At 42.1% G+C, this 18,611-nt stretch overlaps 1 protein-coding gene across 2 annotated transcripts in view; it reads left to right on the top strand.

Annotated features, from left to right (window-relative positions):
- hdac7a (histone deacetylase 7a) overlaps window positions 1-18,611 on the top strand; it is a 56,034-nt gene that overhangs the window by 1,827 nt on the left and 35,596 nt on the right. The window contains exon 2 of one of the 2 annotated variants that reach the window (XM_085781174.1): window positions 13,428-13,496. The exons of the other annotated variant lie outside the window; for it this stretch is intronic. Coding sequence (XP_085637300.1) covers window positions 13,428-13,496 — 69 coding nt within the window. The remainder of the gene's footprint in view (window positions 1-13,427; window positions 13,497-18,611) is intronic. 2 annotated transcript variants of the gene reach the window in all.

The raw sequence follows: 18,611 nt of genomic DNA, 5'->3' as shown, positions 1-18,611 counted from the left end.
AATAGTTTCACTTTGCTTGCTTGATCTCCCACAATCCTACTGATGTCACATGTTGGGAGAATAAAGCTGCAAGTGATTTGTCTCCAGTCCAGAAACCAGTGAGACAAATCACTCTTGAATATTTTATAACAAAACAAGGTCATAAGAAGTCAAATGCTGTGTTTCCTTACAGTGCAGTGGCTAATATTAACTAGCAGGCAGTAGCCAAATGCTTTTGTAATGTCCCAGAGGAGAGATGAAGGCAGCTGTTAAACAAATCAGCCAAAGAGCTGAGATCACATAAAGAATAATCATTAACTGGATATATTGTGTAGATCATCACCATAAATGAACTACAAGCCTGCAGGAGATCTTTTGAACACGTTCTCCTTCTCCCTCTCTAACCCTCCTCCTCCTCATCATCATCATCATCGTCTTAATCCGCTTTGATCAGCACTTTCTTTGCATTTCCTTAGCCAGAAATTAAAAAAAGAAAACAAAAAACTTTTACACGGCCCTATCTGCCTCTTTTAGTCCTCCCTTTGTCTAGCCTGCTTCTTCCTCCTCCTCTTCCTCTTCCCTACCTCCCTGCCTTCCTCCCTGTGCGCTGCCTGTGTATCCAGCGATAAGGGGACAGCGACGGTAGCACTTCCTTTTGCCACAGGAAGCAGGAAGTGTTGATTTCCAGCGCAGCCTAACTCAGCCCACTGGGATCCACATTTAAATGCAAGCAGCACGCACTCTCAGGCCTGCATGCACGAGTTGTGTGTGTGTGTGTGTCTTCATACAATGACTCCACTATATATTTGGCACCTGATGGTTTTCATGGGAAAGCACCTGGGGAGCAGCGTTCTCTGTGTCTCTTTGACCTCGGGGTTGGCTCGCAGGTCAGAGGATGATTGGCTAATTACTCCTCTAATCACAGCAAATGTTTGGTTATCACCCAGCTTGGCCACGCAGGCCAGGGGTGGCGCTGTTGAGCTTAAAAAAACACAAACAACCATTCATGAGCTAATGGATACCAGTTATAGGCCCTACTGCTGTGTGGGAGAGAGAGAGAGAGAGGCTGACATGAAGAGAAAGTAGGGGGGGGGACTAAAATTTAAGTTTTTGTTATCCCATGACAGTCAAATTAATATGTATAATAATGGCAGTTTCTTTCTGTGCGGTTTTCAAACCACTGCTGCTGAAGTACTGACATCATAGTTTCTTTTATGAGTCTTCAGCATCGTGCGAAAACAGCAGCAGTAGTGTGGAAATCACACTTGATTCAGGAAAATGTAGTAATCTCAAATTTACTGGTAGATTTTTTTTTTGTCAGTTGTTCCGAGAGGAGGATATTCAAGCGGGTGACGCACGAGGTCAGACGAGAAGTGAAATTTTGGCTAATGGGTCATTTTTAAAGTTACAGGAAATTGTAAAAGAAATTGTCAAAGAGAACAAGGTTAGAAGAAACAAAGAGAGTTTACAGTTGTTGTTCTGTACACACCTAGAAAATATAATGTTGTTACTATTTTCTTACAGTCTGTTGCTTATATACAGTAACCATTTGTGCCACTGTGTGTTATATGTTGAAGAGTTTTTGTAATGGACAATCAGTCAATCAGTGGTGACAAACATCCTAAGAGAATCTTGTCAACTGTATAATATGTTTGAAGTTAACAGCATACAAATGTTAAATATGACCATATCACATAGTGGTGCTTCTTAATTTTAATGCATTGCATAGACACCAAAGGCATATTTGCTGTTTATTTTAATGTAATATTCGCTCAGTTGAACTCATCACTAGAACTAGAGATAGTTCATTATTTTATTGTCTTGCCTATGGAGACACCAGACAGAGTTGATGTTATAATTGTTCAGGTTACATTCCTGAAATCCTTGTCTCCATTTCCACCTCAGAGCCACTGACCAATCACTGCTCTCCATTCCCCACCCAGTTAAAATCAAAGTGTGATGAAGCAGTTTCTTCTTTAGAGATTTTTTTTGATGGTTCTGTGTTTTCTACTTCTAGAATTCAGTGGACGCTGTGCAGCTTCCTGGCTCATGGTGAACTTAAACAACTGTCGTGTGTGTTTTGCTTGTGGTTTTCCAGGGATGTCAGAGCGTCCCCGTTAATGAACCGCGTTCGTAAAGGACGATGTGACTTTAGCAGCAGTTTCGGGATGGAGCAAAGGCAATCAGAGAGAGAAAATAACACAGAGGATATGAGGAGGGAGAAGAAGGCTGGAAGTATTGAGTGCAAAGAGAAAAAGGAAGGAGGGAAATTCAAAGTGACACCTGTGTGAGTGTGATGGAGGAGTGAGGAAGGAGAGAGAGCAAAGAGGCCAAGAGCAAAACTGAGAGATTTAGGTAAAAGACATGGAGCCTAAACTATGAGCGGGTCACGGGTCAAGAGGGGTGAGGAGGTCAGAGTGAGCCCAGCAGCTCTACTTAGAACAGGATATCCTGCGAGGAAAAGCCATCTGTCTCTCTTTCTCGCTCTGTCTCTTAAATCCCCACAGAGGGCAGAGTGGAGAGGAGAGGTGTAACCTTTCACTGGGAACACCGGGGAAAACGCTGCACGCTCCCGACCAAGACGCTTTGTTTTCCGCCGTCCACCGACACGACAGACACTGACAGACACTGACAGACACTGACAGACAGACAGACGGCAGATACGATGTGTCTGAGCGTGTGAAAAGTGTGCGTCAGTGTGTGGTGAGAGAGCTGTGATGTGATGTTTTCATCCCCGCGCTGCTGTTTGTTGCTGTTTTCATCCCCGTCGCTGCAGAGGATCCACCAGCCAAGATAAATTTCCCTGCGGGGACAATGAAGTTTACATCACTGTATCTTATCTCAGCCAGACAGACAGTGAGTCAAAAATGATGAAACATCCCCCTCATATTTTAATTACGATCATGACATAAATTGATGAGTCCTGCAAAAACACTGACATCCATTTGTGGCTTTTTAAGGTTATTGTTATCAAATATGAATCAACAGTTCGTATTGTCGTAGAACTGTGTCAACTGGGTTTGGGTAAAAGCTCCAGGGTTGGCTTGAGGTTTTCAAAACTTCTGTTCTTTGGCTACCTGCCCTGCTGAAGTGCCTTTGAGCAAAGCACTGCCTCCGTGACGCCTCCAGGCCCACCGCGAGAACAAAATGAAACACATCATCTTTGTGTTGGGTGTGTTTAGAGAGCAAGACAGGTGCTTTGTGACAGGCCATCTCAGGTCACTCTCTCTCTTTTGGCACCCGTGAGAACAATGGCTTACAAACTCGAATGCCACCCAATAATTACACAGAGATGCCAGAAAGTGAGAGGCTCTTCTGGGAAAACTGTGGTCTGTGGTCTGTCGAGGCGGAGAACAATCTTATCTAATAACACAAAATGACCTGAAACACGAGATTTTGGTTTTGTTGTTTCGTCTTACAGCCAAACTTGGAATGAGCAGGGCCCGATACTGTTCATTAGAGCGGCCTGTTAACTATTCTTAAGCGCAAACATTAACGTTTTTGCCAAAGCAACCAAATCTCCTTAGATAAATGTTGAAATTATGACAGCAGATTAAAAAAAACAAAAACAGATACAGATAAGGTTTTATTTTTTATAGTTTTTTTGTCACGTATGAAACAACACCAACTCAGTAGCTGTCTAGCTAAAAGAAGTCAGTCACAATAATTCTGTTTAGATTTCTCTATTGTAAATCATTTCAGTTAAAAGGCTGAAAAGAAGTGAGACAGGGTAAGAAACACGAGCAGTCGGACTAATCAGACTGTTTGTGAAACACCCAGGTTTGCCAGATATACTTAGCGGTGAGCAGTAAAATTATTACCCAAACTTTAAACATCCTTCGCACATGTCGACCTGATTCTTGCTTCAGCTTTGAGCCACCACACTTGCCATAGTTATGTTTGATTGAGACGTCTTTCGCCCGGGTATCCACGCAGCAGCATCAGACTTTGTCGAGGAGGGATCATCAGCACAATCTCACACCTCGGCAATTACTCTACCGACTGTGGAGCTATTAGCAGAAAGATGTGACGGCCAAAACTAAGAGAGTTGTGATTAATCACAATGATCCTTTAAGCACATCACAGTGAGACGGGCTAACGCAGCTAAGGTCGATGATCTGCCAGAGAAACACCTCCAAGCCAACCGCCCCTTGCTTATTTGACAAAGTCTGCAATTACATTTTGTTTAAATGAAATCTCTTAACTTTGCAGGATGACAGGTTACTAAAACTGTCCGGTAAACAGGCTACTTGTGAGTCCATGTGACCTTTGTTTACAAGCCCTGCTTCACTTGTAATTGGGTATCCTGAAGGTAAACAAACTGACAGAGCTGCCACCACGGTTTTGGAAGATATCTGTGGGTGGGGTGGCATCCTGGAAAAAAAGATGCAGGAGAAGAGATCCTGATGAAGATCGACATGGTTAATGGTGTGTTTTTTTTTTTTTTTACTTTTTTGCTCTGATCCAAATTTAACTTCATTTTGGCACAAGTAAAAAAAAATACCCAGAATGACTTTATTATTTTCTCCTTAAGGAGTGTCCAACCTCCCTCATCAGCTCAACGTGTCAGACCAAATTTCAGCCTACTAATGTTTCCCTCCTGTGCAACAGTCATGGCCAAAATAGTCATTACTCCCCCCATACACTCAGTCATATACCCAGGCTCATATTCTCACATTCAAGTGCACTCTTAAGTGGGTGATATTTTCCGTACGGGAACATTAAGGTTTTTTTTTTTCCTATACTGATGGTTTGTAGTGACAACAAGCGAGAGACATGAGAGAGAGAGAGAGAGAGAGAGAATGAAAAGAGAAAGAGAGTGAGGGACTGAAAGTGAGAGATGGGGAACGAGTGTTGAGCTATTTTTGGCCCGTCTGGGTGTTTCCCACACACACACATACGCTCACGCTTCTCAGGCTTGTTGTTGTTAAGAGTGGTGGGTGTTAAAGGAGGGTAAGTTTTGATTTGATTTGACTTTGCGTTTTGAGAGATCCTATGTTTGTGTGTGGATGTGTATATTTGTGTGTGCGTGCGGGTGTTATCTCAGGGATTTTCCTGCGGTTGCCATGGTTTCTGACTGTGTTTTAAACAAACTTGCCGTAACTCCAAACATCCTCAGGGTGTAAAGGATCCTCGAGCCCTTTATTATAGGCACTCCGCTCGTGTTGTCGCCGGAGCAGCTGACCTCAGTTCACTTTCAATTTAACCAGATCAAACGTTCACGAGAGGCTGTAATTCATTCACATACGACCATCTGTCACTTTAACTATTTATCTCTGTCCTTTTGGTTGTGGTGGCACTGCAGCTTCGAGTGATATTTACACTATGACTGATATTGTTTCTGTAACGTTACTCCTCAGATCGCAAGGCATAATTAATTTTTCTCTATGCCCCTGGAAAAAAAGTCACATTACTGTTTTCACTTAACCTTTCAGCACTGGTTAGTGATGACTGCACACACGACACCGTTGCTCTGTTGTGGAAAATGTCTGTCAGCGATGCATTGTGTTTCTGTGGACGGCACATGTCACCGAGGCTTTCAGCGTGGCTGCTCCTTTCAGACACTCTGCTCTGTCTATCACTGTTTCACACATGCACACACACATGCACACACACACCATGGAAATATTTCAAACATGCTTGTGTGAGCAGTCTGTAAGGGAATGTGTGATTGTGTCTTGTTTGGGTTTCCATTCATGTTTGCTCAGCCATTCTGAGGGATGTATGTGTGCATCAGGCTTTTTCTTTTTCATCGATGTGTTGAAGACTAAATCCCATTATGACCTTTATGTCAGATGATGTGTCAGAGCTTAATTTAAAGACGCTAATGTTTAAATGAAATACATATGTATAGATCATTGCAGGATTTCATTTGGTGTGAGTTTTCAGACTGGATACAAAACTGCATAACAACTTCTATTTTCATAACTGAGTAATATACCAATAGTTAGTTTATTTTCTTTTCTATTTTTTATGTTATGAATTTCTTACTTTGAAGACCGCCGCTGTTGTTGTTTGTTTGTTTTTTTTACAAAGGGGAGGTATTTTCATAAGCCTTTTTTGGCTTCCACCTCTCCTCCATTGTTTATGCAGGTTATATAATGTGCAACTTAAAAAAAGTAAAGTAAAGTAATTGTTACAGAATTATAATGTAAGACAAAAAACTTGAAATTAAATTTAGTTCAAAGCAGCTACATATCTCTTGCTTTAGCCAGTGTGTTGGACGTCTTTCTATGACATGGAAACTGTAGTAATTGTGATTAAATTCAGTCCCAGCAGTCAATAATAAAGTTATTGCTTTCACAGAAATACTACATTTCTATAGCATGATAATGTTTTTATTGAGTAAAGCAGATGCTCAAACCACAGGCTCTGATGCCAACTCTGTTTTTAGTGGCTGTGTTTTGGCCTGCTGGGTCTGCAGCTCTGTCTTCAGTGAGTTCAATCTCTGGAGGCAAACTGTGTAATTTTCTTCAGTTTCAGTATATTCTGTGTTTTCGGTGCTTTAAATAACTCCGTAGCCTCCATGTTATACCTGCCACAGAGCTGGAGAATCGTGCGGTTTGAGTGTGCTCTGTCCGTCCGTCTGTCTCTCGTGATTAGCAGCTGACCTCCACAAGACTGATTTTTACTGGACAATCTGTCAACCATGGGAAAAGATTATTTTCTGTAGGATCCTGCAGGTGTGAAATTTCTGGCGCTGAGAAAGATTGTTGGCAGAGAGAAACTTTGAGGGGAAAAGAAAACTCTGCGTTTGGTGCCACACCCTGATACTCTCTCACTCTCTGTCTTTCTTTCTCCCTAACACACACACATACACACATGCACACAAATGTAATATGTAACCACACACAAACACATGCTTGTGTGCATACATGAATATCCACATGCACAAAAAATAAAAACACACAAATAGAGCTCAAGTTTTTTCCTCACAAATATTTTCCAGCCTTATTATTTTTATCCTCTTTGTTCTTGTGTTTTCTCAGCCCACTAAAGATAATAAGTCTTTTCCTCAGTGTCTGCCGCCCCCCACCCCCCCGCACCCCTCCTCATATTACTCTCTGCCTTTAACTTCCTGTCTCCCTCTTTCTATCTTATTTCTCCCTCCTCCTCCTCCTCCTTCTCCTCCTCCTCCCTGCTTCTCCTTCTTGGCTTTTCTTTCTTTCCCATAGTCCTCCTCTGTTTCTCCCTCTCTCCTCCACTCCTTCTTTTTTCTTCTCATGCAGCATTCCTCACATTCCTGTTGGCTTCTTAAGGGGAAGGACCCCACTGGCAGACCAAGGCCAAACATTATTACAGTGCTCTCAGCCTCTCTCTCTGTTTCTCTCATCCCATCTCTTTTCTTCTTTTACTCTCCATTCAACTCCTCACTCCCCACTTTTTGACTTATTGTCTATTCTTTATCTTTTTAATCCCTTAACTCCCTCGTTCCTTCCCTCGAAAACCTCCATCCCCACTAATTCCAGTGTACAGATAGTGCCTGTAATGCTTGTGCTTTAACTGTGTTTAACCGGCTCACTGAGACTACTGTGTTTCATAATTAGTGGAAATAAGGGTCATACCCTGTTCTGTTACGTAAAAACAGGCTCATTCATGTTTATACAAGCGCATGGGCTGCGTTTTTTTAACGACGACACACTGTCCGCACATGGGAGATAAAGTGTCAGACACACAAATGTTCACAGAGAAGACAGAACACACACATAGCCAGGCAGATCTTGTTTAAGTCTTTGCAACATAGATTATCTTAAATATTGAAATTTGACATTTCAAGATTTGGTTCTGCAGAAACACTGGACAGAAAAAAAAAGTAAAATAATATTTCAGACTCCACCTTTGTGTTTTCTCATTGTCGTTCTGTGAGTTTTGCACTGTTTTTTTGTGTGTGTGTGTGTGTGTGAAGAATCGCTTCTTGTGTCGAATGTTGTGTTGTAGCAGGAGCGCACATCTCTGCAGGTGGGAGGCAACTATGTAGCTCACAGTTGACCACATCCTGCCCCATATAGTACTGACAAAGGAGCTACATACGTCAGACTGGCTGTTTTTAACTGTGTCATTTCAGCACAATTTACTTCTAAAGTATGACTGATCATGTTTCTGAAAGCTCAACTTGATTCCAACTTTTTCTTTTTCTTTCTTTTCTTTTGGCACTGAAGCTGTGGTGCATTAAATTTTCAGCACTGACCACACTGTCTTTATAGCCATGTTGAATTAGCAGGGATTTCCTTTGTATTTGAGGCGCAGGGTAAGAACTCAACAGCGTTCAAGTTGCTATAAGCTCTCACATATGGGTTAACTGACATAATGCAAGTACTTCATATGGCTGCAAGTGCAGGGTTTTGGAATAAATTGGTAAACTCTTTATTTTTCAATCTTAAAAACCAGATAAGAAAGTGAAATGCAGTCCCTGTTTGTGTAAAGGAAATCTCTTTTTTAGATCAACTACATGCTGTTTGTGGAAAATACCAACTGACCAGTGCTGGACTGTGTGTATGTATGTGTGTGTGTGTGTGTGTATGTCTATAATCCTCTCTCCCTGTGGGCGGTTGCCTGCTGCACTGCTTTTCTGTCACCCTGTGGTTTTGTTATTTTCAGTCTGAAACCGGATGTGATTCAGACTGCATGGTAGATTGTGTAATTGAATGGACTAACCACATATACACTCACATGTGCGCACACACATATGCACACACTCACGCACACACACTTTATGTCGATGAACATACACAAATGCGATCACACACGGAGTTATGAAGCGCTCTTACACCCACGCACCGAGGGTTTCTGGGAATGGTGCTGGGTTCCCCCCGTTCTCAGAGGCGCCCCAGGGTGAGCGAGCGGACGATGCAGAGCCACCAGCAGTAGACAGACGCACGCTTCTTGGTTTCAGTATTGGTCTGAAACATCAGTTGTTGACCCGACTGACACTGAGATCGGAAAAAAGGATAAAACGCACACGCTTGTGCTCTGTGGAAACAGAAGGACGGTTGATAGTGGGGAAAAACACTGAGAAGTGCTAGTGAAACTCATAATAAATGTCAGTTTCTGCCTCAAAAATTTTTTAAAACTGCACTATGCAGATAGGGTTAATGTCAGAGAAGATAAGGAAATCAGGGAAAAGACAGAGTGGAAAAAGTCGTCAATTCATCCATATAGTTATTGTTATATTCTGAATGTGGCATTTTCATTCATTGCTAATGTTAACGTTGCAGAGATGCATGGATGTATGATTAAACAGTGAAAGGAGTGAGGACTTCCATCAGGCTCGCTACGATTCAGCACATGTGATGTGACGCTTTAGGTGATGTGCTGTGTGTGACTCAGTGTGAGCGTCTGCACAAAACAGCGACCTGATTCTGGGAAAAACTCTGGACCGGAGAATCTGAGAAAACGACGGCCCTGCGTCACATAAGCCACCACAGTTAACGTGTGTGTGTGTGTGTGTGTGTGCTGTAGGTGTCTGAGCGCTGACAGGATGCTCTGCTTCCTCCAACCTCCTCCTCAGGGTGCCCCGCCGTGTTAGGTGGTCGTGACAACAGCGAGCACAGATTTACCTGCAATGACAGAGAACTGTACAGAACGAACTGCCACTTGTTCCATTTAAATCAAACTCGTCTGCCCTCCAGTTTGTCTGTCACAAAAACACCAATATAACCCACATGTGAAGAACACTGAGTCATTATAGATAATCAATAGATCAAAAGTCAAAAATCTGATAATGTCAGCATACGCAGATGGTGAATACTACTTCATATTCAACCACATTTTACAGTCTGCTCAACCATTTCACCTCATTGCTTGTCCTGACGTGTGCATTCAGTGTTCTTATCTTTTCTTGGGCTTGTTTCAGACTGTGAGAAATATAGTCTGATTTCTACATAAATTAACTGCTAGCAATTAACAGCTTATTTACTGCAAAAAAACATTTATAGTAGGTTGACTGTAACCTGCACAATGTTGACTGGTATTGTTGAAATAAAACAGTAATTTAATTATAGTAAATATATAATTACAGCAGGGGCATTGTAACTTTAAAATAAAACACAATACATTTTATAAGGTCAAATAAGATATTCCTCTGTTACTCCCACGATGGGGAAATTTTCAGTATTGTAGCAGCAGCAAACATAAACGGACACTAAATAAAAAACATAATAGGTATATTAAAAAAAAAAATCTAATAAAATAGCTTGTAATGTTATGATACTAATACTCATTTATAGCAATTAACATACTGCTTTACAGTCAATGCAGTATTACTGAAGAACTGTAGTGTTAAAAATTGTTTTAAAATATTTTTTAGTAATTTACCATGGAAAGCCAAATCCTTGACAGTTATTTATGGATAATTTTGGAATAGTAGCAAACATACCTCCGTGCTCAGCATGCTGTACCATAGTTATGGGAATTTTAATGGTCTTTTTCCATATAGGAATATCTGCTGTGAGATGTGAGCTACCATCTGGTTTTCCACATCCAAACAAATGGATTTCCAAATGCAGTTAGATGACATTTTCATAGAGGGAACTCAGCTTTTCAGCTCTTTCCCCAATCCTCCTCTGCAACATTAAAACTGATCTGCTGACCGAACAGTGCTGTGGACACTAACAGTGCCACTATAGGTGTGTTTTGTTTCATAACAGGCTTTCTTAGATGTGCTTTGATTCTATACAGATTTCACCTTTAATCCTACAGCACATGCACAAAGTACAGCTTTAATCTCAAAGAGATTACAGCTCTACATGCTTCGGGCCAGTACAATAGAGTACAGTAGATGAAAACTATTTGTACAAGCAGCTCAGCAACATATGACATGGTTATTAGGCTCGTGGTAACTATTCCAAACATTTCCTCTAATGAGAGCCTTTCAACAGCAGTGAAAACAACGTCCAGGAGTCATTTCCTCGTTTACACGGTCGGACGCCACCGCAGATTAATCACAAAGACGTTTTGTGAGGCTGTCGGTGTGATCTCAGCTCACTGAGGCCAGCATGTTTTTATATGATGAAAAACGATATTGCAGCAGTGTTAAGTGTATTTAAGAGAACTGATTCTGACATGAGATGAAACTTTAAAGGTCTCCTGAAATGACTCAACAAACCGTAACATGTTATTATTAAACAGGGTTACAAGGGAACGTCTTACTGATCTCCTCCTCAGCGAAAGAAAATTCTGTCCAGTGATTTATTTTTATTCTGCGGCTTTTCATTATAGGAACCAAAACATGTTCACTGACAGGAAGTCCAAGTGAAAAAGGAAACCAAATGAAGTTCTAGAGAAGATTTTTGTTTCCTAAGAAAAGGCTTGTGTCTTTTTGAGATGTCATTCTGTATAGGAACGTGCACCAACAGCAAATAGTCATTTGTTCTGTGTTATTACCGAGACATTAAGCATTAACTGGACATAAACTGAACTGGCGCGTGAACGTTACCAAAATGTTTTCGTCTCCCCACCTACACACAAAGAGACAGTTTAGCACAGGAAGCAATTCAGGATCAATAGTGGCCGTTTATTACAAAGCAGACCAGTGTGAGTCAGTGATGCAGGTTCCTTTGATTTTTAAAGCAGCAGACTCATCAACACGTGCTTCATCTTGAGGAGTCACATGCTGGTCTGAGGTTGTTTCACCCTGACAAGACCAGAATAACACACTGACCAGGCTGGTTGTGGTTTTGGAAACATTTACCTACTCATGAAATCATTCAAAAGTGATCTATATCGGTTGAAAGCTGTGGAGAGTTCATAGCAGCGTCAAGATACAGGAGGTAGAATCTGACTGAAAAGTTTAATGGTCCTTCAAAAATGAGGGTGTCTGGACCATAGGAGGGCATCACAGTGTGCTGCTGGGTTTTAATGGATTTTGACAGCAGATGGTGCCACAGTGTAGGGTGGTGTGTGTGTTTATATGTGTATGTGTGTGGGTGAGGGGGCATTGCTGCACTTTATTTGACACAAGACTCTAGAGACTGTGGAGACAAAGTTAAAGACTGTTGGAAAAGTTATGAGGAACCAGTCGCGGATTGGCTGCAGTGCTCACCCAATGAAAATCAGGCGGCGCAGGAAAACAATAGTCCTGAAGGTCCGTGTGAAGTCAAGGCTATTTTTGGTGGGGCCCGCCTCGCTTGCTATTTCTGTCGGCAGGAGAACGGAGGGGAGGGGGCAGGACTGGAGGGGGCCGGACTTTCTTTTCTGCAACTTGCCTCCGATAAGTCTCTTTTCTTTTCCTCCTCTCTTGCACTGTGTTTGCTGACAACACCAGCGGATCTCTCCATCACCTCCCGTCGGGCTTTTTCTCTGTCGCTCTTGAGTTTCACGCGCCGAGCTCCACTCGATACTCGCTGGATTTTTACCTTCAAACTTGAGTGTTTTGGAGTCGGAGTTGTGTCAAGAGGCTGTTTAGAGGTGTTCACGGCTTCTGTCGTTCAAGGTAGGAAACACTGGCTGGCTGGTGACAAAGGTCCTGACGTGGGAGCGGCTAGAAGTTTGTTAAATGTCCCGTGCGTGTTGTTGTTTTTTTGTAATCAGAGTTTTCCATCGCGGGGAGAAGATACGGGGCTGAGCTACCTGCGCAGGTGTTCGCTTTGTTATACTAATTGCTCGCGAGCGCTCAACTGTAGGTTAATTTACAGTAGGTTATATTTAACAGCTTAATGCTTCCTATTGTATGTGTTTAGAGTTATTTTTCATCTTTCGTCGGTGTCTACAGCTTATTTATCATGAACACCACGCTCCTCAGAGGATATTGTAAAAACAGGCTGACAGGTAAAAACTGTGCTCAGGTGGAAGAAACATTAAGACTTACTTCTGAACCTACATACAAACTTTGAAGTCTTATCAGCTATGTCTCAGTTAGCTATTATTCACATTCATTTCTACTTCTTTTTTTTCACTTTCGGCCCTGTTGTTTGACCCCATGAGGTTTTTGCTGCTGAACAGATGTGGGCCAGCGTCATACACACACACACACACACACACACACACACACACACACACACACACACACACACACACACACACACACTGATTATTTCAGAGCTGCCTACTTCTGTACCATTTGAGAGTGTTTTATTTCTGCCGCTATACACACTCTTTGTGATCTTTACTATCCAGACCTGGGGCACTAATAAGAGCTGACAGGTTGGTGTTACATCACAGGAGCAGCTCAGATGGTGCCCAGCCACACCCGTCAGGTGTCCAGGTCCTGCTCATACAAAACCTTTAAGGAGCATTAAGTCATCTCTGACTTTTATTTGCCTCTGCTGGCTGCCAGCAGGAATGGCAACAACCCTCTCTGGAACAGATTACACTGTCGCGCTACTGACACTTTCACGACCAAAAGGAGAATTTTAGATTTGAAAAAAAAAAAGAAACTGACTGAGTTTTTCCTTTATTGTTGCGTATGGGCTTCTTTTTTCACTTATTTATTTCTCTCTTTGTTTCTGCAGATGGAATCAGCTCCTCTGGGAACATCATAAAGACAAACAGACACGACAACATATTTCACACAGTGGCAGGTAGGACGTTTTAATCTCTTGAAGAAACTTTACTGAACAGCAGCTTAATAAGTAGTTGTGTTGTGGGTTGGTTACATTTTACACAAACTTGTTAAAGTGAGGCCACGGCCGCCCATCTGCACTGAAACATCCATGTGGAAAAATGCTGCCTGTCTACAGTCAACCAACCCCCTCAGGCCTACATCTTGTCCTTTTTACTACCTTATTTTTTACAACACACGCACACACACACATTACACATTTTGGGTGACAGCAGTTTTTCCAGTGCAGCGTACAGAATGATCTAAGCCGTTTGACTCTTAAGAAAAAACTGCAGAGAAGTACAGAACAGGTGTTGGCCTAGTTGGAGCGCTGCACTCGGTCTGCTGTGTTTTTCATGTGTGGGTTTAGAAATCTGGTTTTCACCGCAGGTCAAGTGTAGGTATGTGTGCTAAGAAAAAAACCTACAAAAATATGTGAAAAGTAAGAGTTCACATGCCGTGTTAAACTTATTATAATGCTGCATTGTTTTTTTTGTTTTTTAAAGTCTGTTCCAAGTACTGGAAAGGTACAAATCTGCCAATGGGGCCAATTCACAGCACAGTTGTAGGATTCACTTCACTTTTTTCAATTTCACTTCCATGATTGTGTCATCAACATCTGAAATTATCCAAACGCATCTCCTACAAATGACGTCCAGTGATATCACAGCATCTCTGAGCGCGGTCGCAGTCTGCCGGTGAAAACGTCAGCAGCGTCTCCTGTATATGATGCAGGATGTGAACTCGAGTCAACTCGGTGTGCTTAATAAAATATAAGAAACTGAGATGGGCTTGTTAGAATTTCAGTTTGGTGACTCACTGTGGGGGAAACGCGCCAGCATCTCCTCTTCAGCCGGAGGTTAAAATGTATTTGATGTGCTGCTCCACCCGTCAGAAACAAGTCACTCGGCTGTTTCTTTGTGTCCTGCCTTTTTAGTTTAGATTAGCATTCTCCGCTGTGAAGCATGCCTGTGTGATCACACTGTGTAGGATTACAATGCATGACTCTCTGAATGGAAGCCGGCTCTCGCTGTGCCAGGCTCCGCTGACTGTATGCTAACCAAGAACCCACTATGTGCCCTGTGCATGTGTATGTGTGTGTGTGTTTCTGTGGAAAAACTCAGTGAGGTCATGGCCGTGGCTGCAGGGTCTGGTTACATGTGTGTTGTCCACACAGGGCAACTGACACTGGCTCTCTCTCCTTTGTCTTCCTCTGTAGTCTCTCACTCTTTACCCACATGGACCCTCATATAAGCTTTTTCAGCATCCAGCATCCTGCTCTGACACCTGGTGTCTCTGGAGCTGGAGACGGGTTAGCACTCTGTGGTGGCAGCACTCCATGCCAGATGTGTAAAACATGTGAAACTACCTTTTTTTTAAAGTCTCAAGCAGACTTATAAACACACATGGGACACACAGGACTGCTATAATATGTAGGGCACCATGATTACATCTGGAACACCACTGAAAGTCGTTTCTTTACACACACACTAAATAAATCAACAAGTAGAAGTACTGTCTCCAAGTGTATCTGAGGTGGTTCCCATTGCAGTGACCTGAGGAGACCCTGCACACAGGGATAATTCACCATGCAGTCAAGTTGTGAATCTCTTATAAAACCATGAAAACTCATATCTTCAAGATTCTGCACACTTGAATCATATTCCAGCTGTTTCTCCCAGCATGCAGCTGTCTCCTCTATGCACATATCTGCATGCATACAAACATACAGTATTGTTGTCAGATGTTGTGTACTTTCATATCTTGGTCAATAGGTTGGTAATTTTAGAGTTAATTCTGAGGTCACACTCAAGTCATAAGATCGAGTGTTTAAAATGTTGTTTTCCTCATAAGAAGTCAAAAGGTCTGTTCATAGATTTTCAGCCACCTCTGTACGATAATATCCTGCAGTCCAGTGTGCATATGTTCAGCTACAACTACATATTTGTGTGTCCTCTTTGGCTCACTAAGCAGAGCAGGGACAAACTTCAGGGACAAATAACAACAGGCAGGATTGTAGTAGCTGCAGTGAAGAGCACGTATCCTCTTCCTCGTCCTGGTTTCCAAGCACCAGGATCAGCTGATCAGGGTGCTCTGCATGATGCTGCTGGAGGACGAGTTAGTTACAGCAGACGGAGCAGGAATGATGGGAAGGTGAAATAAGAGAGGATGTGAAATGAGGAATGTGTTTAATTAAGGCTGCAGCTGATGCGATGTATTACATATTTACACAAGTAGGCGTACTCGGATTTCATGCTTTGTTGGGTTTGAACAGTCCAACAACACAACATGATATCCAGTTTATTATCAGAGAAAATCAAGAAAATAACATATATTTACACTGGAAAAGCAAAGAACACATTTTTATGTAAAAATAAATCAACATTTATTTTTTAAAAAGTTGCAAAAATTTTGTTAAATGTGTATTATGTATGTTGATGGATTCATAATTAATTGTCACAGTTTATATAGTTATATATACTATGTATATAAGAACACACTGCACTATTCATTCAACATTAATTTGTGCTTCAGCCTGAATGTCAGGTTTGTGAGGCATTTTTGTTCCAACACGGTATCAAATCATTAAATCTTATTTCTTCTGATCAACAACCACATTAACCTCTGCTTAGGGTCATTTTAAACCGTGGGGGCCCCTTAGAGCCAGGCTGCAGTGCAGACACCGGCTGTGAAGTAGTTGTGGTGGTGGTGGTAGTAATAGTAGACGGCAATGAAGGAGGCGGCTATTTTTTGACCTGCTGAACAAATGGCTCGATTGTCCTGCCTCTAGGTGCGTGAAATCACTTGATATGTCAGGGGTAATGTTATATAATACTCTCCTTGGGGCCCCACAACACAGTGTGTGTGTATTTTTGTGTTTCTCTGTGACAGCCCACACTTATTAATAGTATTTTGGTGCAAATGGGCCAGAGAGACTGTGTATGTGAGTGTTTTGTGGCCTGAGGTAACATTGTTCTTAACGTTTTTATTAGTGTGTCAAATCAGTTCATGTTGTATTAACCTTTGAGCTAAAGGCTCCTCGCTGTGGTCAGCTGGGTAACTGGTCTGTGATTGGCCTCCAGCCGCAGTCTGCAACCCCTCGGGAGTTCTCTCTCTCCTTCTCCCTCTCTCCTTCTCTCTCTCTCTCTCACACACAGGCACACACACAAAGACACACTTAATCCCACTGAAATTTACTGAAGTCGATGGAATTATTTTTCAAAGGATTTATTGCTGTGGCATTTGGAGGGGGGAAAAACCTTCAATTTTCACCTCGGGTCCCACCCAATGCTCCAGACCAGAAGCCTTGGATCTAAAAAAGCGTTTCTTTAGCCTTCGCTGATTTGTTTTTTGACCAGAAAAGCAAATTCACTCTTGTTTAGGATCAGGGCGCCGGCTCGTGAAAACTGATCCTGAATATTTCTGCCTGTGTTTAATCAAAGCTTTTTGTGTTTGAAGTGATAAGAAACAATCTTCATGAAAAGATCCTATTTACTACAAACATCTGGCAAATGTAAATGCTGATTACGATGACAGATGTGCCTGTGTCAGGAATGCTCATCATAACCGATATGACAGTCAGATATGGGATGTCTGATGAAAGGCCGGCGTCGGCCCCATATATCAGTCTAGCCTTAAGTTTTTCCGAGACGGGCTCCTGGCTGTATTTGGGTATTGTCTGATCTAAAGCGCGGTGGAGAGTAATGGCTGGCTCACATTCACTCCAGATCAGCGAGGTGACTGACACTGACCTCAGATCAGATAGCCTGTTGTGAGCGCAGATGTAATAGGATCTCCTCTCATCTGGATGGACTCCTGACTGCAGGCGTGCATGTGCGTGTGTGCGTGCGTGCGAGTGTGTGTGTGTGTGTGTGTGTGTGTGTGTGATGGATGGTCCGCAGTGACGTTTACAGCTCCAGGCTAATTTCAACAACTCTGTGAAGAGAAGGAGGAGGAGACACAATGCATGTTTATTTAATGTGTGTCTGTGTTTGTGTCTGTCTGTGGGTGTGTGCACATGTCAGGGTGTTTTGTGTGTGTGTGTGTAAACCGTTTTCTCAGAGATGGCCTTTTGACACTCACAAGCTGCAGCAACAGACAACAGTGGAGCAGACTAAGGGAGTTTTATAGATACACACCACAGAGAGGGATATATTCAATATCACAAAGAGGAAGGAAACTAGATGCGCGAGTATACATGCAGTGATTTACCAGCCTGCAGCCTCTTCATACACACTTCATCAGATTCACACACACAGTCAAGTCTCTCTTAATTTAACCCCCCAAACATACTTTTCCTCATTAATCCTGTGTTTACACAGTCAGAAATGTGCTATAATACAATTGAAGGGATCTAATATCAGACCTGTGGCAGATGCCTAAACACTGTCTGCTGATTTTTTTTTTTTCCTGGCAAACAGAAAGACGTTCACATTCTCCACCAGTAGCACTTCATAATTTGTGCCGCCTGTTTGTGGCCGGAGACGCTGTTAAAGCAGCTCGTTTCTCAGCACATAGAGAATAATGGTCGCTGTGTAGTCTGGGCAAGCATAGTGACTGCTGCTGTAGCTGCTGTTTATCACACATTCATCTGGTGATCATTTTATTGATTAATTGATTGCTACATAGAAGAGTTAAGACGATGAAAAGTGACATTACCAAACAGCTGCTTTTGTCAGACCAACTTCATTCACACAGGTCTCACAGAAAACAAATAACACCAATAAATATTCACATTTTAGAAGCTGGGACCGGAGAATATTTGACCTTTTTTCCTCACATAAATCAGTGAATCAATTATGTGTGATAGTAATGAATTAGTAATAAATAGATATCAAATTAGTTGCACAAATAATCGAGCTAATTGATTGATTTCAGCACTAATCAATCAGCTGTTTGTCAGCCTGTGGCTTTATTTACTCCATATAATAAAATTGATATCATGATTTATCTCCATGCATGTTGTCAAGAGAAGCCAGACTGGAGTGTGGTTCAGAGTGTATTTGTGGTTGGCCATGTCTGGGTTTATATGGATTTGTGTGTATGTGTGTGTGTGTGTGTGTACCTCTGACCAGAGTGCAGAGCATGTGCAGGA

Source organism: Trachurus japonicus, chromosome 7 (assembly GCF_045865225.1).
Source record: "Trachurus japonicus isolate A0001 chromosome 7, Traja_1.0".
Classification (NCBI taxonomy): Eukaryota; Metazoa; Chordata; class Actinopteri; order Carangiformes; family Carangidae; genus Trachurus; species Trachurus japonicus.
The sequence above is the reverse complement of the archived record's forward strand: the minus strand, read 5'-3'. Positions and strand labels throughout refer to the sequence as shown.